The sequence below is a fragment of the Paramisgurnus dabryanus genome, chromosome 2 (genome assembly GCF_030506205.2).
Source record: "Paramisgurnus dabryanus chromosome 2, PD_genome_1.1, whole genome shotgun sequence".
In the NCBI taxonomy this organism is placed as follows: domain Eukaryota; kingdom Metazoa; phylum Chordata; class Actinopteri; order Cypriniformes; family Cobitidae; genus Paramisgurnus; species Paramisgurnus dabryanus.
The window spans coordinates 29,051,307-29,075,864 of NC_133338.1; the positions used below are offsets into that span (position 1 = coordinate 29,051,307).

The 24,558-nt window shown below is 36.7% G+C and overlaps 1 protein-coding gene across 2 annotated transcripts; it reads left to right on the plus strand.

Annotated features, from left to right (window-relative positions):
* The first annotated feature begins 183 nt into the window (after positions 1-183).
* On the plus strand, positions 184-24,524 carry strc1 (stereocilin 1). 2 transcript variants are annotated; one of them, XM_065267802.2, is made up of 28 exons: positions 184-745; positions 1,831-2,541; positions 2,618-2,642; positions 2,907-4,971; positions 5,817-5,879; positions 6,032-6,142; positions 6,265-6,419; positions 7,587-7,773; positions 10,160-10,275; positions 10,402-10,531; positions 10,664-10,846; positions 11,813-11,851; positions 12,932-13,108; positions 13,853-13,993; positions 15,198-15,259; positions 15,376-15,514; positions 17,220-17,308; positions 17,400-17,535; positions 18,283-18,479; positions 18,603-18,693; positions 20,086-20,251; positions 20,418-20,593; positions 20,726-20,881; positions 20,990-21,132; positions 21,243-21,391; positions 21,744-21,841; positions 23,535-23,685; positions 23,911-24,524. In XM_065267802.2, the coding sequence occupies exons 1-28, from the start codon at positions 697-699 to the stop codon at positions 24,006-24,008; spliced, it is 6,003 nt and encodes a 2,000-aa protein (XP_065123874.1). In that variant the 5' UTR covers positions 184-696; the 3' UTR covers positions 24,009-24,524. The 2 variants fall into 2 exon arrangements, with proteins under 2 accessions (XP_065123874.1, XP_065123875.1); XM_065267803.2 differs by lacking the exons at positions 20,726-20,881; positions 20,990-21,132; positions 21,243-21,391; ... (1 more) ...; positions 23,535-23,685; positions 23,911-24,524 and having other exon boundaries at positions 20,387-20,585.
* Positions 24,525-24,558: the final 34 nt, after the last annotated feature.

The window sequence follows — 24,558 nt, forward strand, 5'->3', positions numbered from 1 at the left end:
CTCAATTTAAGCGAAACATTTAAGTTGAAGATGTTAAAGTAAAAAATTAAAGGTGATTTTTTTTAGTTGGTAACACCTAAAATATTTAAAGATATCAATTAAAGTAGGTTTTTAGTGGAACAAAGTAAATTCTGTGTTATCAAACCTAAAAAAATATTGCTACAAAACAAAAGCACTACATTGTGTAACTTAATATGTTTTGTTTAATTTTAATGTAAAGTTTAGAATTGTTTTGTCCTAAATGTTTAACATTACATTCGCCTTTCCACTTACGTTTGATACCTGTACTGTGCCATGGGTCGGATGTATTTTGTGACGAAGATGCTGACAATGAACACGACATGTTGTTAATATTTCAGTACTGTCGGCTGTCTCCACGCCCAAATCCGGTTCGTGTATTTTTAGGCCACTGTTTCGCACCCATTTATGCTGCTGTTTAATTAGTCTACTCTACATAGATACAAGATTGATTTGACACGTGATAGGATACAGGTACAGAAAGAGACGAAATTCGGGCATAGGAACACAGAGAGCCCACATTTCAGGACAGCGTGTCTGTTATTCCAGACATGTTAAGAAATCAAAAGAAAGTTTACATTTGGGTTTCAGTTTACATTTGGGTTTCAATAGGCTGATATTGGCAATGCTAAAGTTAAATTAATTTTCCGGAACGACATCTGGATATTTTAAGTAAAAATGCACCACGGAAGGACTTTAACTTTTCTCACGCTCCACATTATACTCGGTAAGTGTTTTTTTCTAATTTAAACGCCTTTTAGAATTGTTTTAATGTCACCCCATGCTTTAACATATACTTAATATTTTATATATGAATACTACACTAGTCAACATTCGAAGTGGATCAAAACCATTCAAAAAAGTTTACATAAAACCAATCCCTAATACCCATTTTAGTCTTGGGACAACTTTGATAAACTTTTTTGATCCACTTCAAATGTTGACTAGTATATTATAACAATAGAAATGAAGATGTATGATGATGTATGAACTTTAACACAAAGTGTTTATGGATTATCCATGCAAACACCTTTTGATTCTTTACTTTTGAATCAACAATTTCCCTTAATGTTTTTTACAAGCAAGCCATGTTCTGTCTAAAGTATTTAAAAATGAAGTCAACTTTTATCTAAGAAATATTAAATGTGTAAGATTTAATATTACTTATCCTATATTTAAAATAGCTGTGTTATATATGATTACTTTCACGTTTAACTCTCATTAATTTGCATATGTCAACTAACTGTCATTAGATTATTAGTAGCCCAGACTGTAAGTCTATAAGTTCACATGTACCTACAAAAATGCTTATAGTCAGTATGTCTATTGGGGAACCGTTAGTAAATATTAAACGGACAGTCTATAGCTAAAGATTGGCAGTTGATACGTTGGAAAGTTACTTTTAATTAGTAAAATGTCTAAAGTGGACTTCAGTTTTACCCTCAGACTACATAAGTCTATATTTTGTGCCAAATATTTCTAAAATAACTAAATATATACTCGCCTCTAAACAGTAATTTAGCTAATAATTAAATGTATAAATTAATCAAAAGGAACAATAATCTTAAATCATTCGAGTGCGCGCTTTCTGCTGAGGAATTTAAAAAAGTGTGTACACGTAGGCTATGCGCACTTCGCTAACTCTTGTTTAAAATGGATTAATCTGATTTATAATATTTAATAATTTTATGGCGCTATGAATATTGTCATAGTCTGTATGTTTTGCTCAACAAAGTATTTATTTGACTGATTCCTCCATTTGAATGCGCAACATAAACACCGCGTTAACTTAATGTTCCTCCTTTTTGAAAGGGATTACATCTAGTGATTCCAGAAATCCCTCGTTTCCCAAGACCATCAACAGGCAGAGCACAATGAGCTCCAATAGTGAGGATGAGTTTGAAAGAAACGTGAAAGTGTTGATAGATAACATTAGATCTCTGTCAAAAGAAGAAAAGGGGAAAGAGGACCGATCAAATCTTCATCGGAGCATGAACAGAATGACTGGAATCCGTGAGAGAATTGCAGTTGACCGCTCTAACCCAGATCTCTTAGCAACATTTAACAGTTTGTACTCAGTATACCAGCCAGTGCTGGTCGATAGTTTCATTGAAACTCTGCCTCAGGCATTAATTTGTGTTTTAGCCGACCGACAGCAATGTGGATGGCAAGCTGATTTGGCCAGCACTGTTTCTTCTGCAATGAACGGACAGATACTTTCTCTCATCTCCTCAATTAAAGCTCAAGTATGCACACCAACATCTAATCTGCGGATGACTGAGTTCACAATGGCTCAATTATCCTCTCTTCAGGAGATGTTGACCAATGCCTTGTCCTCAGACTTGTATTTATTGTCAGATACCTTTATTGCCTTTTGGAATAGTTTATTGGACATGGCAATTCCTCCTGTAATGTCAATCATGTCTGAAATCATGCTGAATGTGCTTCAAACACCAGTGGATTTTCTACAACTCGGATTACAGTTCGGCATTGAAATCCCTAAGAGTGAAAATTGTCAACAAGGTATGTCGTTTTGTTATAATCTTTGTTATAAAATAATTTTCTTTCTGCACAATCTCATCTGTCTTTTTGTCTACAGGTGACCTAAAACAACTTATCATGTGGTATGTACTATAATTGGCATATTTTTTCATTGTATTTAATCATCATTTCATTCTTTAAAAATTATGGGTTATTTTTAACCCCAGTTGGGTCAAAAAGGGACAAACCCAACAGTTGAGTTGAATTAACTCAAACTATGTCTATGTGACCCAACCATGCAAAAACCCAGCCTTTATTCTAGTGTATTATTACATTACATTATATAGACAGAATATAGCTACTTCTTTTACTAATTTCTTATCAAATTTTTTGTCTTCTCTGTACAGGGGCATGAATCATAATGTAAGCTGGTCGTTTGGACAATCAATTCTTGATATTTTTTTGGGACCTGATAGTCTTCCTTGCAGTTACACAGGCCCAGAATGTCCATACTTTGGTCGTTCAGCCACACCCTCTGTGGACATCCCCACATTGGGTCTTACCTGCGAACAAGAACATTTAAATCAACTCAACGAAACTCTTTGCGCAGAAATTTTAACCACAAAGTCTCAGGAATCGTATGTCCTTTATCAGATATGTCAAGCACTCAGTACACTCTCTCAAACTGAGGTGACACAGGTGTGGAAGAACTCATGTCACATGATTCAGGACATCGTCTTGCATCTCATGGAGCCCTGCAGTGAACCCATCACCAAAAAATTGAGTCTGCGTAATGCACGGTCTGTCCTCAGCCTCAACGAACTTCTGTGCAACTACAACAACTGGACTGATGGTTCTGTGGACCCAGCTTTGGTCACTATGTGCAGTGAAAATGATAGTGAGGCATTCATCCTCGCTGTGTGTAACAATGCTAATGTTATGCAAGTGCTGCTCAGTAATCCAATCAATGCCTGGGTGTGGGAGTACTGTGCAAATTCATCGGACACATACGTAGTAAACCTCTTTTGTTCATATAACACGTGGACTCCAGAAACAATTGATCCATCAGTAGTAACGTTTTGTTGGAATAATGATATGGAGAAATTGGAAAGCCTTTTGTGTGAGAGTGTGGACTTCTTCATGATTGTGTTTTCGAATGAACAAAACAATTGGCTAAATCCCAACTGCTCTGAACCTCCCCCAGAAATGAACATAAATACACTTGTATCTGAGTCTTGCAACTATTCAGAATGGAGCAATGCACAGGCGGTCACCACTATTCAGCTCTCTATATGTATTCAAAATGATGAAATTCGATTTATCAGAATGGTCTGTGCAAATGGCACACTTATAACTGCAATTGTTCTTAACAGTGCAAATGCTTGGGTTGAACAATATTGTACTTTTGCTATAAGCAATCCACCAACAAGCCCACCAATGCTGAACACTGGGGATTGGTGCAACTATCCAAAATGGACCGAGATATCCGTGGATCCTTCTGTGGTTGTTCTGTGTTGGCAATATGACCAGATAGTCTTCCGTCAAAATGTCTGCTGCAATGCGCTCTTGTATGAACAGCTGATTCTGCATCCCGAAAACCAATGGCTGATTAGAGAGTGCTCGGATAATGAAACTGCAAATATGTTAACACAGGTTTGTGTCTATTCAGATTGGAGCCAGCCTACTATCGTAGACATGGCCGACCTTGCTCTGTGTGCTGATCTTGACACTGAGAACTTCACACACAATGTGTGTGCCAATGCCACAGTTCTTCAGAATTTGATGGCCAATTTAGACAACACCTGGTTATTGGACCAATGCTCAAACCTAACCTCTTCTGGTCCAGGTGGCGGGGTAGGCAACGGGAGTATCCTGATGGGTTTCCGACCAGATGAGCAGTGTCAGTACTTCAGGTGGTTCTTTGCGCTTCCGGATCCTGCACTGCTCGCTCTCTGCTGGGACTATGACCAGGCTAACTTTATCTCCTTCATCTGTACTGACCCTTTAATGCTCACCCACATCTTGCAAGAGGCCTCCAGCCTCTGGGTTGGCACTGTTTGTGCGACTTTCACAGGTCCACATATCCCCAATGTCAATGGGAGCAACTCCACACAGCCCCAGCCGTGTTTATTTGAAGAGTTAGTTAGGAGGCTAAACTGGTCCTGTAATGCAGACTTCAGCTCTGTATGTCAACCAGGTGCCAGTCAGGCCCAGGGCCTTCGGATGCTGTTGCGCTGTGGGATAGAAATTCTCAGACCGCGCTTTATGGATCTCATGACTACAAAAGTGACATCAGTGGTCAGGCAAGCCACAAGCTTAGGGATCGTCATACTCTTGGCTCTTGAAGAAAGTCAGATGACTACTCTCAGGGTGAGAGAGAATATTCGGCTAAGCGTGCTGGAAACGATGACTATCTACATGGAGAATGAGACCAACTTTGACAACAAGCTTGTGCTTCTGCAGTGCTTTGAGGTTGGCGTTTATATTCTGTGACTCTTGACCTATGCAATTTATTAAGATTAAAGGAACACTCCAATTTCCTTTAAAAAATATGCTCATTTTCCAGCTCTCCTAAACATCTGAGTTTTACCGTTTTGGAATCCGGGTTTGGCGGTACCACTTTTAGCATAGCTTAGCACAGTGGTTCTTAACTCTGTTCCTGGAGGCCCACTCTGCACATTTTGTATGTCTCTTTTTATCTGCCAGCCTCAGTTCAGTTCATGGAGATCTCTGCCAATAAGCTATTGATTTGAATCAGGTGTACTAAATAAGGGAGAAATACAAAATGTGCAAAGCAGTGGGCCTCCAGGAATAACTTTGAGAACAACTGACTAAGCATAATCCATTGAATCTGATTAGACCATTAGCATTGTACTAAAAAAACCCAGAGTTTTTATATTTTTCCTATTTAAAACTTGAATCTTCTGTAGTTACATTATGTAATAAGTCCGTTGTCTAAGTCTAGGGGAGCTGGAAAATTAGCATTTTTTTTTTTTTTAAAAGGGGAGTGGGCCTTTAAGAATAGGGCATGTCATTGCTCTCATTAAATCAGTGTCTCTCAATCCTTAATGGAAAACAAAGATGTACTGTGTGAACTAGTTTTGAAAGTTCATATTTTCACCAGGTTTTGATCTAGTAAGGTTTTGAGCTGACACCGGATAATATTCATCTTCTCCTTATCATGTAATTTATAACTCTAGAGTCATTTGATTTGTATTTACTTTGAAACACCTTAATGTTTTTTTTAGGTATCATTGTTCTTGTTATCCCTCATGATACTCTGTTTCTGATTGTAAATGTGCATGCATCTATTTCAGACAGTTTTGACCAGTCTGATGCTAACAGGAAGAGATGTGGCCAGCAGCTTTTTCCTTATCAAGGTTAGATGCATTAGTTGCACAGATTAAACTAACATTTGACAAAATGCATGTTGTGCTTGTCAATGACTATTAAGAGACATTGTCCTAATTTATTTGTTGAATTGCCTATTTTTATTATTTTTATATAACCTGTTTTGATTATTTCTTTACAGGAATATTTCCGGATCCCTTTGCCCTATCTGAGGTCAGTGCTCAGTGCAGCAGACCTCCCAGTTGTAAGGGAGATTTTGCAGTATTATAATAGGAACCAAGCAACCTTACAGGTAAACAATCCCAACCACAAAATCATAGTAGATTAATGAGAATGAGAGTGTTGGACGTATCAAGAGTATTTGTATTTTTTGTCTTGGAAGAGGTTTGTATATTTGTAATTTTTCTGTTTAAGTTAACAGATGAGTACTTGCACACCATGGTATCTGTGCTCTTCCAAACCCAACTGCCCAAGGATAGCAGCCTGTTTTTTGATATGGGTTTTTTATTGACTCTGGCTACACCATCAGACATCATGTCAATGCCCCCGCTACAGAATGACATCAATGCGTAAGTAACACACAAACAGCTGAACCTGTTTAAACACCTTGGAAAGCATCATGAACTGTTTAGATAATTTCCTGTTTAATCATTAAAAGATTTTTATTTTTTAATTTCATTGATCACTAAAATAGGCTTTATGCCCAGCTGCACTTCTTCCTGAACTTCAGCCAGCTCCTTGTTTCCTGTCTGCTATTATTGTACAAACTGATTAATCCAGGTGTGCCTGACCTCAGTAGTCACAAACAAACTGATTAATCCAGGTGTGCCTGACCTCACTAGTCACAACAACAATAATCCGACACACCTGGATTAATCAGTTTGTCCAATAATTGCAGACAGGAAACAAGGAGCTGGCTGAAGTTCAGGAAGTAGTGCAGCTGGGCATAAAGCCTATTTGACCCTAGTCACCATTAGTTACTTATTGTAAACTTTAAGGGGTGATGCTCAGTAAAACTGCTTAGAAATCTTGCATGTTGTACTGCTATACAAATAAAAATGTTTATCGACGTGAATAATAATTTGAGTTTATATTTGCAATTAATTATTTAGTCAATTTTTTATGATCAATTTTAAATGATGAAATTCACTAAGGTGACATGTTTCATTAATTTCTGTATAAGCACCAAAATCATTAGCATTTTAAACAAAAATAAAGATGCTAACTGATGCCATAGAAGAACCATTCTATAAAGAACCTTTAACATCCACACACTTTCCTTTTTCTTTATAGTGCAAAAAGGTTCTTTAGACCAGTTGTTCCCAACCTTTTTCACTTCGAGGCCCCCTAGTTGCCTACAGCAATATTTGAAGGCCCCCACACTCACTCAATTTTTTCCACATAAAATTAAATAGAACTTGGAAAGACTAGACAGTTGTATATTTGCTACTAAAATGCCCCAAAAAATAAGAAACATCTTGATTTTAGCTTCTTTTAGTTTATTTAATGCTTGTTTTGTCCAATTTTAATCATTTTAAGTCATCTTGGGCCCCCTTGGAAAACTGCTGAGGCACCGTAGTGAACCCTGACCCCCTGGTTGGAAAACACTGCTTTAAACTATAACAATATAAGAAAGCATTGTGTTTTAAGAAACTAAAAAAAACAAACCAAAGTGGTTTTTCTGTGGCTTTCATTTACCTTTATTTTTAGAGTGTAAATATAATTATTTTCTTCAGGTTAAGCATAATTAACCTTAGCATCAAGAACCTTTCCCTGGAGCAGCAGCAGGCATTTGGTCGATGGTTCAGTCAGTCAATGAGCTTGCCTAACGTTACAGCCGCCAGCTTATCCTTCATCAGGGACACTGGTAATCTGATCGCCTATCTACCCTTCCGCAGCTTCCAATACATCTCACCTGCTCAGGTAACAACCCCAACACCTCCCAAAGATACCTGACCCTGTTTGGCTCCGGTTAACCTGTTGGCAGCTTAAGTCGGGAAAATGCCAATGCTTGTCTCTGTATTATTGTAACACATGTGGCCCTCATAGTCAGCACAGAGATGCATGAATTAGGAATAGCCATGTAGTGAACCATAAATAGACAGTTTTAGCAGCAACAACATAAACAAACAGCTTTTGTGGATTAAACGCAACTTCTGGTAGACTTCCACATAGAATCAATAACAAAGTCTTAGCCCGCCTTATCCTCCCACGCATACAGGTCATTGCAAACAGGATACTCCCGGAGAGCCAATGCGGGTTTCGTCCTGGTCGTTCAACCACAGACATGATTTTCTCAGTTCGACAAATCCAAGAGAAATGCATTGAGCAAGGCCGGCCCTTGTACGCACTCTTTGTCGATCTGACAAAGGCCTTTGACTGCGTCAGCAGGTCTGGCCTCTTTACCATCCTTTGCCAACTGGGGTGTCCTCCTAAACTCTTGAAAATCATACAAGAATTTCATGTTAGCATGAAGGCAACAACACAGTTTGAAGGCTCTCGCTCCAAGGAATTTCCAGTTCTCTGTGGTGTAAAGCAAGGCTGCGTACTAGCTCCAACTCTCTTCGGCATATTCTTTTCCGCGGTCCTGCGCCGAGCTTTCCCTGTTCCATCTGGAGTGCTACTTCACACACGCAGCTCTGGCAATCTCTTCAACCTGGCAAGACTACGCGCCAAAACAAAGATAAACCGAGTCCATATCCGGGAACTCCTATATGCAGACGATACCGTCTTCATTGCCAACTCTGAGACTGTGCTGCAGGTTTTGTGCTCCTCCTTTGCTGCAGCATGCGAGGAGTTTGGACTGAAGATCAGTCTGGGAAAAACAGTGGTCTTTGCTCAACCTGCTACACTTTCACCCACAATCACCATCAATAACTGTGTACTGACAAACGTCTCAAAGTTCACCTATCTGGGTTCCACAGTCGACACCTTTAACAGACTAGACTGTGAATTGGACATCCGTATTGGGAAAGCATCAACAACCTTCGGCAGGCTCAGCGAGAGAGTATGGAAGAACAACTCGCTGTCTCTCCGCCTAAAAATTTAAGTTTACGAGGCCTGTATACTCAGCACTCTCTTGTACGGCAGTGAAACGTGGGCCACCTACCGCAGACACGAACATCGTCTGAACACCTTCCACTTTCGTTGCCTGCGCTCAATTACCGGCATAACCTGGAAGGATCACGTTCCAAACTCGGCTATCCTTTCTACAACCAAGTGCACAGACCTCTACACTATGCTGCGCACACGCCGCTTACATTGGGCTGGCCACATCTACTGGATGGATGAAAACCGGTTACCAAAAGCAATCCTGTATGGCGAAATTGCTGATGCCCCACGCCCAGTCGGGTGCCCGAAGCTCCGTTTTAAGGATGTCCTGAAGCGTGACCTTAGGTCGTTCGGTCTATCAAGTGATAACTGGGAAAACCTTGCCGCTGACCGAGTATTGTGGCGCTCCTCTATAAGATCTGGTGCCTCAAGATCTCACCTGCAGTATTTAGACTTCCTCAACAGTAGAAGACTGAAGCGCCTCACCAATCGTCGTTCTCGACGCAAAGGGCCTGAATGAATGAATGAATGAATTTCTGATAACAAGGAAAAGTAAATTACCGTCGTTCATATATCATATTTAACATGTATCAACTATTACACTGAGGTAACGCAACTGTGTAAAATTCATGTATACAATGTCAGCTGCAGATCCTTGAATTCTTCCCTGGCTGCCAAACCTCTACACACTTCAGTGATCCATGCTAGTTGTTTCCCCTTGTCTTTAGCAAACCAAAAGATTCAACAAGGTATTAAGAGATCAGTTTAGCCACTAGCCAGACTGATAAATAAAGGAAGTTTAAGTCAGTTCAGAAGTGTAACCGTGAAAATGTACGTGCGTCCGATGAAACCGCCTAGAAGATTGTGGGTCTTACAAATGTGAACAGAGCGATCACTGATATACATGAGAAAGTCTTCTCTACTATCCAAAGAAAAGAAGCATGCTTTCTTTTATACATGTTTTATTGATCTACAGTGACCATTTATACAGCAAATAGTTTTAAATTGATTAGATGAGCTGTTTGGAGGAGCTGTTGTAAAATGTAGCACACACCTTTGACCACGTTTTATATTATGCGGCAAGTTGCTACTTTCTGGGCCACCATGAACAGTTAGAATAATGAACAATAATATTTTATGAGGAAATGTTTATAAACTCATGGCTAATTGCTTCATATTTAAACATCATGTTGACTTAAAGTGGTGTAAATGGCAATAATATACTCATTATCCTATATTTTTTTATCATCTCTTTTAGCTTCTGAATGGTTTGGATGTCCTAAAGAATAACGTGTTGGATCCTCTCAAGCAGCAGTTCATTGCTCAGAGTGTCATTGGAGCTTTCAGGAATCTTACTGTAGACCAGTTAAAGAGGTTAGAACATGCTAGTAAAATATTTCAAAATAAAAATTATAAATATTAAACACTTCATCCTTTTTATAGTATGATGTGCAACAAGATCATTAAGACAAATCAATGTTTGGTTTTGTGACCCTCCAGTCTAGGTAATATGACCTGTCTGGCTAATTATAACCAGCTGATGGCATACACATCATCAGAATACTTCTCAGTGATCCAGGACAACATTAGGACATGTGTCATCCAAGGAGTCAGCATCCCTAGTAGTATGGTTAGATCAATACAGATTACACACAGTTTATTATTGTTGGATAACTTCTGTATTCCCCATAATCTATATCCTCCCTATTAAGGTACCAACAGGTGTGGTAGCATGTTTAGTTTTTTTTCTGTTTATGTCCAGATAACCAACCTGGTCATGAATGCATCTGAGCTGCAGTCTCCCTCCAGCCTTACGTCTCAGAGGATCTCTCAGCTTGCCCCTTTCCTGCCTCTCCTGGGATGTAGCTTCCTGCAACAGCTCACCTCAGCCCAGCTTATGCCTGCTCTCAGTAACCTCAGCTCTGTACCTTTCACCCCAGCACAGGTACACACCACCTGGAACTGTTAAATCACTTCTAATATGTAATATGTCTAATACATAAGTACATAGTAAATCAGGAAATGTTTGGTTTTTGTTTCATTTCTCATAAATTCTAGCACCCTGAGTTTCATACACTGATACATAACTGCAAATATTGGGTTTACATTATAAAATAAAATGGTAGCACTTTATTTTACAGTTCAGTTCCACATGTACTATACACACAATGTTATTATTGTGTAACTAAATAATTACTGGTACCACCAGACCTAATCCCAACCCTAACCCACATTTAGCATATGTTTACAAGTGTTTTGTTGGGTAAATGGTCTAGTTACAAATTATAAATAATCATGTATAAATTACACTGTAAATACACAAAGGTTTAACTTATGTATCATTAAAAGCAATTACTTAAGTTTTAAGTTCCTAAAGACCTTTATGTAGAAATAGCCATCGATGCGCTGCTGTAAACATAATGTTAGAAAAGTAACTTTTTCTGATACTATACTGTATAAAGATATACTTTAAATGAGTAGTTTAACATGTTTTGTTTCTCTAAAGTCTTTATAACTATAAATTCTAGATATACTCCAGTGGGTGCTGAAAATGGAGTAGAGGTTAGAGGTCATGAGCAGAGTGGGGGGGTTTAGTCTTGAGGGCTTTACAGCAGATGGAAAACTGCCATGAAAGAAACCAGGGTATCTGATATAGGTGGGGGATTGTTTTCCTGCTCAGCCCTTTTTAAAAATTTCTGCATGACCAAACATGAATTCTGCATGCCCATCTCAACATACACACAAAACATAAGGAAGGCAGAGGATGGGAGAACAAAGAAATAATAGAAACCCACAGCTTCAAACTTTACAGACATCCCCCAAACTCATCTCATCTAAACTCATGTTTTGCCATTCAATTGTTGATATTCTCTATTAATTAATATATATATTTTTTTCTGTTATATTTTAGGCAGCTGTTATCATTGACAAGATCTCAGTCAACTTGAGTGTAAGTATGTCATTGCTGTGAAGGCGAGAAAAGCAGAAAGGGGTTTGTTGGTAAGGGTGCCCCGTCCTAGCCAGCTTGTCTGCAACCCATTTTAATAAATTTTGAGGTGCTTCAGGAAGAATTGAAAAGTTCAGATGCAAAAGTCGCTAAATACCACCTTAATCAAAAATTAGATAAAGATATTATAAGAATGCTCTTGACACGTACTATAAGTTCATCAAACTTTCACATTAAATTTGCTTAATTTCACCTCAGGCCATTCAGAAATACAATCTTCTTAGACAGAAAAATGCTAATTAACGCGAAATCATGCCAGATAGCGAGTTTTGCATCTGAGCTCTTCAATTGAACCTTGGCCTATACATTCACTCCTTACCATTTTATTTGCCTATTAAAAGGTGCACATAACGTGTGAGTTTGTGGCAGTATAGAATTACATCAGGAAGCTATCAAGCTGCTCTTTGTGTTTTGTTTCTGTGGTTATGTTAATGAGATTGAAAGGTGGATCTAAACCAGCCGTGCGTCATTGGTGAGCTGGTGAGCCTTTGTGTATGTTGTCACAGAGACAACGAAAGACTTTTTAAACTATAGAGTGCCAATAGACGATTTAAAACTTCAGAGATTATACTGGTTATATTATGCCCTTAAAAAAAAAAAATATTGTAATTATAATAGAATTAAAAGTACCACAAGATTATATATACAGTATATTACCGTAGATTTATATTTTATATTGGGTGATCTGTCTGTGTTAATGCCATTTTTATCTTTCTTTTAATGTAATTTATTTTATTTCTACGGATATATTTTTTAGCATCAAATGTTATTTTAAATGTAGGTTTCCATTTAGTAAATGTATTGTAAAGTAATCAAAACGTTCAATGACATCATTAATAACTTTAAAAATGAAGTTAAAACAATAACTAAGTTAAACAATAAAAGTTAAAAAATTGTAATATACTAAACATGTTTTTTTTTAGTATTGTTAGTTCATGATACTTACTTTAATGCATTAAATAATGTCAACACATAAAGCTTTTTTGTAAAGTGTTAACTAAATATGATGTTTCTACCCCGCAGTTCGCTCTGCCTGGACCTTTGAATTTGTCTGTACTGGGGTCTCTTATAAGTGGGGTAAAAGTGGAGACTTTATGCAGTTTGCCGTCAAATGTACTGCTGGAGGCTTTATCTGGTATCAGCTCTCAGACACCTGGACTCACTCCCACACAGACCAACAGCATCATCACCAAACTCTGGGTGAGTTTACTGCAGTCCCATCTGCAAGCCCTTGGGTCTTGTGACCCCTTATAATACGAATACAATAGTAAATACACACAATACATACCTTAATGAAGGACACTTCATTGGCTAACATGCTTACACACCTGTCTTTAGGTTAGTCACACCTGTCTAATGTGACATTAGCTTAGTAATAAAATTACATTTAAATACACTCCAGTATTGTTTGTCACAATTTCACATGTGCAGTGTTGGGGGTAACGCATTACAAGTAACGTGCATTACGTAATAATATTACTTTTCTGAAGTAGCGAGTAAAGTACACATTAATATTTGAGTTACTTTAAAAAAAAGTAATGTGAGTTACTTTTCAGTAAATTCATTAAATTCAAAAATAAAATAATGTACTGAACTAAATTGAACATAGAATTACGCACTCTGTGCGACTGAGCGGAAACAGTTTAAGTCAGAAACGATGATGGCAGGCATGAGTTTGACATTTTTGCGATCATAAAAAACACCTGCAAGGCCTGAAAGAGATCAAGCAAGCATACTTTCCATGAAAAGTAACGAAGTAACGCAATTAGTAACTTTTTTGGGGAGTAACTTAATATTGTAATGCATTACTTTTAAAAGTAACTTTCCCCAACACTGCACACGTGCAGGAATGTGAATATTAGCATGATTCTGACTATCAACAAAAAATGTAAATCACAGTAGAGCAGATTTAGTGAATTTCTCTGCCACCTTGTATGTTTTCAGAATTCAGCTTCTGTTCAACTGTGGCTGGATAAAGTTGAGCCGTGGCTCCCCAGCACTCCTCTGTTTAGTGTGATTCCCAAAGTCCCTTTACTTTTGATCAGTGACAAAGCTGTGAATATTCGCCAATGGAACACACAACAGGTATGTCATACATTTACAAAATGGTTGGTTTGACAAAAAGAGTGTTTCAGTGGAAGATAATAATTATTGTGTTTTTTTCTAATTCCACTCCCATTACCTCAAAGATCCAAGCAATACTAGTGTATCTTATTACTTGTGTATTTAATTATTGATAATGGAGCGTAGGCTTCTTTGTTCTGTCACCTTTGATTGAGCTTGCAAGACACTGTATCTCCTGTTGGCATCCTATGTTGACAAGAAGCAAAATAAGATCTTAGATCTCTTAAAGTTCCTCTCGTACTATCAGTGCTTTTTCCAGAACATTAAGCATGAAAGTGCTTTGTAATCCCCCTTCCCATTACCGATAAGCTTTCAGAGCCAAGAACTCACTGATTTATGTGTATATACAGTTGAGTGCACTGTATTTAAGTTTGCAACACCTGCTCCCATAATCTGCATGATGTTCATTTAAATGTATAAAAGTGATTATAAAATGTTTTTTTTTTCAAAATTAATTATTGTTCTCATATATGTCATATACCATTTACCAATATATAACAAGCTAGAAAAACAACTTATTTTACACATTGTCAAACATTCAAATGGTACATTTTCTTTGCTTATATTAAGCAACCCACTGCTTCTGGTTTTCATTTTCCTTACATTATCTGTATGACATCAATCTTGCCACATTTAAACTACTACAATAGGAGCCAATGATCATTGATATTTAAGAAACACTACATAAAGACCACAGAAGAATGTTAAAACAAGAGCTTTTGTGTAAATTCAGTTATCATTATTGCTGGGGATAATATGTAAATATTTTAGATAGCTTTGAATGATAGTTATTGGGGATGTAGCTTAGAGCGCATGCTTTGCATGTGGTCTTGGGTTCAATCCCCAGCATTTCCAAGATTTAGTGCTGCTAGCTCAGTGGTAGAGCATTGCATAAGCAGCGCATAAGGTCATGGCTTCGAACCCAGGGAACACAGATATTGATTAAAAAGAAATGTATACTTTATATTGCACTGTCACTTTGCAAAAAAGCGTTTGCCAAACGCATAAATGTAAGTTAGTACTCAATCAAAAATATTAATCTTTAATACATTTTATGAATAATAGACTTTTAAAACAAAATGTATACATTCTGTATATTATGCACAACTGTATTATACATTGATTGTTCTAATAACAATTTTATTTTCTTGTTTTTATTTATTAGGCTCAAGTCCTTTTTAAAGAGGCTACAGACGACAAGTCAAGTCTCTCAGATAAGGAATTTATGTAAGTTATATCTTCATTTCTAAGTTCATTTTGTGAACCCAAATATATGTAAATGAGTTTATATGGCCGTGGGACATGACGTTGCATTTTTCTGTTTTCTTTTTTGTTTTCTTCAGGTCTTTGGGGACCATAGCCTCAGGAGTAAGTTGCGCAGGACTTGAACAACTTTTCCAAAACTCTGCTGATGCTCCATCACCTACACGTGACATTTTGAAGTTTTTGAGAGAGCAGCCTGTTCCGCTTCATCCCTCATTGGTATGCAAGTAAAGCATATTCAATACCTAACCTACATTTTAAACATTACAAATTAGTCTTAAAGGTGCTCTAAGCGAATTGACACGTTTTAGGAAATATTTTTTTTTTGTTTCATGCAGTAAACATCTCCTCACTATCTGCTAGCTACCTGTCCTCTGAACACACTGTAAAAAACGCGTTCTCTATAGACAGCCCAGGCTTCGCAAACTGCAACAAAAACAAAGTGGTCAAACCTACCACCACGAAACATAACAAAGGGTTCCAGCCAATAAACGACAAGAAGGATTTGTTAGTGGGGGTTGGGCGCGTTCATGACTCGTTCGGAAAGCACAGAAGGGAGGGGGAGAGGAGGAGTTAACCACGCTCCGTTTTGTTTGACAACACTTCGAACATCAACAAGAAGGGATGTTACACAGATTCGCTTAGAGCGCCTTTAAATGAGAGTACATGCTTTAAATTGCTTTAAGTAGAAGTCAATCTGAATATTGAAATCTTTGAAAATCTGAAGTCTTGAATCTGGAATATGGATCTAGTAATGCACATCACACTTGGCAAGACCGAACCCCTGGTAATTTCTGCCAACCCAATGTTTTGACTTTGTTTGAAAATTTGCTAATTTTCCAGCTCCCCTAGAGTATACATTTGATTTTTACCATTTATCCATTCAGCTGATCTCCGGGTCTGGCGCTAGCACTTTTAGCATAGCTTAGCACATTCCATTGAATCTGATTAGACCATTAGTATCGTGCTAAAAATAACAAAATAGTTTTGATATTTTTCCTATTTAAAATTTGACTCTTCTGTAGTTACATTGTGTACTAAGACCAATGGAAAATTAAAGATGTGATTTTCTAGGCAGATATGTCTAGGAACTATACTCCCATTCTGGCATAATAATCAAGGACTTTGCTGATGTAACATGGCTGCAGCAGACGTAGTGATATTACGCATTGCCCGAAAAGAATCCCTTGCCATTGAAAGTAACCAAAGGGACTATTTTTGGGCAGTGCGTAATATCAGTACGCCTGCTGCAGCCATGTTACAGCAGCAAAGTCCTTGATTATTACGCCAATTTGAGAGTATAGTCCATATCTGCCTAGAAAATCGCAGCTTTTAATTTTCTGTTGGTCTTAGTACACAATGAAACCACAGAAGAGTCAAGTTTTAAATAGGGAAAAAAAGAGACTTATTTTTTAGCGCAATGCTAATGATCTAATCAGATTCAATGGATTGTGCTAAGCTATGCTAAAAGTTCTAGCGCCAGACCTGGAAATCGGCTGAATAGATTTCAAAACTGTAAGAATCAAATGTTTAACTCTAGGGGAGCTGGAAAATGAGCATATTTTCAAAAAAAGTGGAATGTCCCTTTAACCTGTAAAAACAAAAACACTTTACCTTCTTTAGCGTACTTTGCAATCGGTGCTACCAAAAGTCTAGCTTTTTGCATTCATAGAGTGGATTGTAGTGCAAGATAAGATCAGACAGAAATACACAGCTGCTAATTCGTTTAATGCTGTTTAAGTATGCAATACTTTGTAGTCAATATGGAACCAATGGGGGAAACTGTGTAGAGATGATAAAATTAGGGCTATTTATAAATCATATATCGGGAACGAAAGATAGTTATTATATTAATAACTACATATAATTATAATATATATAATTTAGTCATTTGTTTTAGTCATTTGTTTTTTTATTACTACAGAAAAAGTGCATTATTGAGGAACTGTATAATTTGGACTTCTTCTCAGAACTGGTTGGGGATTTGGGGTCTCAGATTGCTCTGGCCCTTCCGTGAGTCAGAATTCCAATAAATGAAAAATATTGTTTTATTTATATAATTACATTTTCATGTCTATGTTAACTGTTCTATTACTACCTTAAGGATAAGCACCATTAAGAGATTTCCTTCTGATAAGATGGATTCTCTAAGGAATATGATTGTGCAGGACCCACAGTACTTTCTGCTCCTTCCCAGCACCAAGCAAGCTCTCCTGGTGGACAAGATAGTTCAAAGATTGGTAAATATCTGTATGCACTTATAGGTTAATCATGTTTTTTGTAAGGAATCCTTCCAGGTAAATATCACAACAGTGTCTAAAACCTTTGTGTCTTGATTCAAAGTCTTGTTTAACATTCTCAACCCTCAAATTTAGAAAGAACATTAATTTAAAGAGCAGCTATCTTCACGATTTTACATTTCCTTTGGTGTGTAAGTGTGTATTAATACATGTTAACTATATGCAAAAGGTATATACCCCAAAGTGTACAATGACGCGAGTTATCATCTCTAACTTAAATCTCTCTTTTTGGACTACAACAAACATACGGATTGTAGGCAACAATTTGGGATTGGTGATGTAGACATGACCGACATTATCATAATTCCTCCGGCTTCAAACTCAGCCTGTAAGTTAACTCCTGTTAGCATTGCATTGTGAGCGAATCTTTCAAACGTGGTAAAGAGCGTCACATTTCCGTCTGACGTCAGAGGTATTCAGACCATTCACAATGTACAGATTAGCTGGCCAGTTATGGACAGAGAGTTTTTCAAATCCGTGCGTTTCAGGAAGAGAGTGAAATCTGGAGGTAAAAATGTACGGTATGTGGAAAATAATGTGGTTTTTTAATCATAAACCACACAAACACATTGTATTATACCAAATACACAAAATAACGACGTTTAGCAATGAAATAGGTGTTCTTTAAGTTTGTTCAGTTGTAATTTTTTTTTTTAAATAGTCCATATGAATTGATTTTTCTATCAGAATATGTACACCGGTCCTTACACTGAAGAGGAATTTCGTTCACTGGATGTCATGGCTACATTTGTGGTGGATGATATGTTTTTGCAATTGGATCGGCGCTTCTTTGTTGACAGTTTAGAGTTTCTACAAGGATTCTGCTACAGTGCCAGTAAAAGAGACCTACTGGGAGGCATGCTACTGGAACCAAGGACCTTTGGGTACAGCTAAGTCTCCTAGGATAATCATCATGTATATTACAATTGGATCTAAATCATGTTCATTATAATGGCTCATGATGGGATGAAAATTCACTCTAACTGTAACCTATTTGCTATTAACAGCCCTGTGCAAAACTGGACATTGCAGACATTGAACCAAGTAGACCGCTTCTTATTCTTTCTTCCAAAGGAGACTATTCAGCAGATCCCTGCAGTACGTGTGCACACATCCCTGCTCTTTGAACTCTTTTACACCTTGCATGTTCGTTAATATTTTATAAATGTTTTATATTAGTTATATATTATTATGTTGTTATATTTTATTATTTTATATAATTTATAGATATTTTAAATATTTAATTTTAGACATTTATTAAGAAATTAAATATTTATTAGAAACTTTATCTAAATAATTTGCCTAATTTGATTATGCAAATCAAACCTATGAACGCACTGCTTACAGCTCTATAATATATCTTCTAAACCTTAACAAAATTATGCATATTTTCATTAAGAATTTAGGCAGAAAATATAAAAAGTGTTTTGAAGTTGGCCCGCTGTGAGTAATTGGCCAGAATTTATTCAGTTATTGCTTTTCATTCATTATACAACATATTAGGAAATACACAGACATACATTTTTAGTCACTATAGACCAATTTAGAGTAGACGTCACAGTTACGTCACTGCAAGCTGCGCGCGCAATGCGGTTGCAGAAAAACAGTGGAAATGAATTAGACACGAGTGAAAAGAGCAAGATAACTCACTAAAAAATGTCCTGTTGTGCTGTTAAGTGTCAGAATATGAATGCCAAAAAAGATGGCTTTCATTTTTATAGAATACCATCGTCGAAGACATGATTAAAGATAAACTTAGGTGTTTATGTTTGCAATAAGCCCTTAAACGGACAGAATGGAGCGAGGAAATCATCTGGAAATCTTTTAATGATTAGAATAGAAAATAATTAGAGAAGATGTCCGGTGTTCTGTCGAAGTCTGTTTCCTTCATTTGTTTCTTATAGCGTTGTTTTCACGTTACAATTATAATTTATTCAGAATAAATGTTTTTTTATACTGAAAAAGCAAAAATATCACAATTTTTCTATTATTTCTTTTTATTTCCTTATATCTAAGCTTATGTCTTCTTCCTGTTTGTTCTAAAATAAATATATAAAGATAGCACACACATGATGTAAGTGTTATTAATATATAAACAGGCCTTTTTAATGTATGTTTAAACATAATACTTGTATAATAGTTTTAGAACAAACACGTAAGATAAATATAAGGAAGAATATACATTACATACATGCATATCAGTAGCCAAGCCATTTAAACTTTTTATCTATCTAAATAATAAACGTAACGTGATTAATACGCTATAAGAAACATTGCACTAAAGGGAAACATAGGGGAATCAGACTTCGACAGAACACCGGATCCAATAAAATCACGGCTTAATGCTAAAACACTTCTCACAGCAACTGCGGAGCAGTCACTTTCTGCAACCAGTTTGGCTCCGGCCACAAAAAACGTCATCTCTGTTTGCAAACACGAAAGTGGTCTATACACTTGTGCTTTGATCCTGTCTTGTGTTTTTGCCTTAAGGGTTTGATGAGCTTAGAGCGCATTGAGAGACTGTTCCTGAGTCAGCAGCGTTGGGAAAGAGGAAAGTTTGGCTCTTTGTGTGAGCAGACACCCTCAGAATTGTTTGAAAAGAAGCAATTTGTGCTTCAGTATTTCCTTGGCTTCCTCAAAGTGGGGCGCGCCACTTGTAAGTAAAATGTTTTCTCTAATAGAATGGCATCTAAAAAATGCTATAATTACTTAAAATCATTTTATTCAATTCGAACAGAATTCATTCTATGAATGATATAATAAAGCAGTTTGCCTTTCATTTTGACCACAGTCTATATGGTGTCTCTCCATTGCTGTCTTAGTTACTGGACTGATCCCCTCTTGTGAGAGCTTGCATGTGACACAACCTGCTGCCTGGACTATTGACAGCCTCAGAAACATGCCAGCAGCTACTTTCCGGAGGTGCCTGGAGCTCATTGGCCAGGATCTCTCTTTCAGTACATTCCAGCTGTCAATGCTCCTTACAAAGACCAAAGAGGTACCTGTTTTTCACCATCAGCTCCTCAATAATAAATGTAGTCATTTAAATTAGAACTAATTTTTGTGGTCCCCATCCATTCACATATCTGTACTCTAACTAAAGTGATGGCTGTGTTTTTTCTGTGTGCAGGTGTATGGACCGCCCTCCTCTTTTAACACTTCGGTGATCTCTCAGTTGGGTCGCATTGCCACCCAGCTCTCTGTTGAGGAACTGGCCTCTCTAAAACTGTCTGAAATCCAGTCAATTTCAGCTATGGGAGCCATCAACATATGGACTAGCAGACAGGTGAGATGTAGATCATGAATGGCTAGTAAATTTTATGTGCAACAAAACTTAAAAGGTCTCTTGTTATGCATTCCTTTATCATTCCAAATGCTTCTGTTTGACTTGCAGTTGAAGTCGATCTTCTCCACAGTGCTGAACTTTACCCGGAGGAGTGTTACCCAGTTGGACTCAAGTACTCTTGTGGCTTTGGGACACATTGTGTGTGGGATTGAAGCACCAGTCTTACTCAACCTGAATGCAACAGAGTTCAGGTTATTTTAACACAACTGAAGTCTATTGGTGCATTAATGGTTGATCATTAAACTGCTCAAACTAGTTGTTATTGTACTGAATGTGAAATGTTTAATTCTTCTCATTTCAGTAAGGCAGTTTTGTGGCTAGGCCGTTTACGCCTATCTTGCTCAGAGGAACAACTCCAGGCAATGATAGGACTGCTCAGTCAAAGCTCAGCGTTTGGACCAGTTAGCTCCTGGGGAACAGAAGTCTTTATTGAAATAGGAGCAGTTGCAGGTATAGTGGGGCATATTTATTAATGCATTGCCCAGAGCTTGTAATCAATAAGTGGCTAGTTCGAAGCCTAAAGTTTTCAATTGTACCCTTGAGCATGTCTCTTATTTCGATCTAGAAGGACTGCCTGTGTAATAAGTGTACAGAAAAAAGTTAACTTATCACTGAATAATGAAAATTTGCTATAACTACTCGCCTTCTGCACTCACATTTTGGATGGCCTGAGGATGATTAAATTAACAGTACATTTTAATTATTCTGTGAACTATTCCTTTAAAACAGATGAGGTTAGACGTGTGTTTGACATTTAATTGTATAATCTATATATGGTATTTATGTGCATTTCTTTCCCTAGCGGGGCTACCTGATATGTCCATGTCTGCTTTGGTGAGGGACCAAATTGTGGGAATTACCCCCCTTGCCATCTCTCTCATCCCAGCAAACAAATTTGCAGTTAGTAACCCTTTACTACAGACGTTATACTACCGTATTTTAAAATATACCATAACCTGCTTGTCAACTGTTAGGACTGCAAGGAAAAATCCCCGATAACACTTTATTTGAAGGGGTGTTCATAAGACATATCACATTCATAATCATGACATGACATGGAGAATAGGAGATTTTTTATGCAAAGTTATAACAACATTAAGTGTCATTCGTTCAGTTATGTCATTTTTAAAGTAACGATGACATTGTTTGAGATGTCTTTGTTATGACAACTTGACTTAAACCAATACATCATAACTTGTCATGACAATTTGACATTACCAAGACAGCATAACTTATCACTTTTTACCAGTGATACAAATTAAATTTGTCATTAAAATGTAATTAAGTGTTAATACTCTGTCAAATAGTTTTATAACAGCCTCATGAATATTTTTCTTGACCTCAACTACAGTGGTTCAAATTAAATTTGTGATTAAAATGTCATTAAGTGTTAATACTCTGTTAAATAGTTTTATAGACGGTTTCATTGGACGCACGTGATACACATCTGGATCCGAACTTTACTTCCAGTTTCGTTTTTTTAATGGTCTGACTAGTTGCTAAACTGATCTCTTGAACAAATTCTTTGTCGGAAATAACAAATGTTTTGGTCTCCTAGGTAATCTATGTGTTGTTTTTTGCTTGTTATATAAATAAACTACGTTTAAAGTACTTCGTTGTTATTTATTATTAGCGGAGTTTACCGGAAGTTATGTGCGGACCACGACAGCGGCTTGTTTATGTTGTTACTGCTGAAACCGTCTATAAAAGTGTCTTGAATATTCTTCAGTTCATAATGTTTTTTTTACGTTTTCTTCAGGTGTTTAAGAAATAAAATCAATTATCCAATAATAATAATAAGAAGAAGAAGAAGAATAAGAATAAGAATAATTAAAATGAATAAAACTATATTTTATTGCATTTGGAGACCAATTCACCTAAAATTAAATGAAAAGTGTACAATAATGGTTTAAGCTATGCAGCATTAAATGTTTTGTTAGTTTTTTCCAGAACCCTCTGTGAGGAATAACAAGCTCTGTAAGTTGTCCCTTTTTTATGTGTTGTGCACACATAAATTTAAGTATAATCTTTTGACATATCTGTTGCATTTTGTAAAGGTATTTAAAATTATATGACAGAGTATTAACACTTTATGACATTTAAATGTCAATTTAATGTAATGTTAACCCATAAAGCTTGTTTTTTAAGTTTGATAATTATTCTGCTGTGTCTTGTTTATGACAGACTTATTACAAGTTATGATGTATTGGTTTATGTCAAGTTGTCATAACAAAGACATCTCAAACAATGTCATATTTGCATTAAAAATGATATAATTCAAGTTATGATGGTTGTCATAAATGTGCATAAAATCATAAAATCACAACATGTGTCATTTCATAATTATGAAGGTGTCATGTCAATCTCATGAACACCCATTCAAGTAAAGTGTTACCAAATCCCATTTTCTTTCTCTGATACAAATTTGGCAATTCATGGTTATGAGAAAACATACTGTTAAGGTTGAATTAAATGTCACAAATATTAAAACACTTATAAAAACTTCAGATCGTCTGTTTTTAAGATGTTTACCAAAGGTCAACATCATCTAAGTAGATTTCTCACATGATGTTTCCACTTGCATTCTTTTCAGGTAGTGTTTAACCAGGCCCAAATTCAGATGTTTACCTATGAGCAGGCCATTGCTGTAACAGACACCCAGCGCTCTGTTCTGTCTCCGGTACAAGCGACAGCCCTGTCCATGGTGCTAAACCCCTGGGAGGACAAACCCATTGATTTCAGAGGTACTTTCACTCCTTTAAAGGAATTGATGTACGGAAAGCTTTTCCATTCCATATTACTCAAAAGAAATAGGTTAAAGTGAAAATTCTGAGCCACCAATTAAATAAAAGCAGTGAGTACTGAAATAAAAAACAAGCAACTAGATACAGCTTGGTGAATCTCTAATGGGAAGAATTAAATGTGTTTTTGAGGTTATTGTGTCTCACAGTATTTGTGTATGCTTACAGGAAGATCATTGGGAGTTGCAATGCACCCCTGTCATCTCTGTTTCTTGAGTGTCCTGACACTGCTGCTGCTGATCTCTCTCACTGGACCTCTGGGATGAGTTAGACCTGTCACTATAATGCAAATAACTCTCTTTTTCAAATAAGTGCAATATGAAATAACCTTAAAACTTTAAACTTCTAATACATTTCAAAAATATTGTGCTTAAATTACATTGCATTTGAGAAAAATAAATCATGGAAGTATTTCTTTTAGCACTTTATATTTGATGGTCAGACACGATCAAATGATTTTGTTTGCATTTTTTTTCTTAATAATCGCTTACTTGGGTAGTACAATCGCTTACATTGTCTTAGTTGATTTGATTTGACTTGTGCTTTGTAATCACCTTGTAGTGTTTAAATATTATTTATTTATTTACATGTTGTACCTGCTGGATAGGCCTTCAAATACTAGTATCATATGTTGTCAAACTGTTAAAAGATGTATTAACCTTGTATAAGGGTTGTGTTCTTTCATTTAAATATTTATTATCATTGCTTGGTACTGTTGTTCAAAGCCCACTGTGTGAATTCTGTGAAATAAAGTCTTATTATTTTGTGCTACAAGAGAACACTTTCATACACTATGTATTATGGTCATGTAATGGT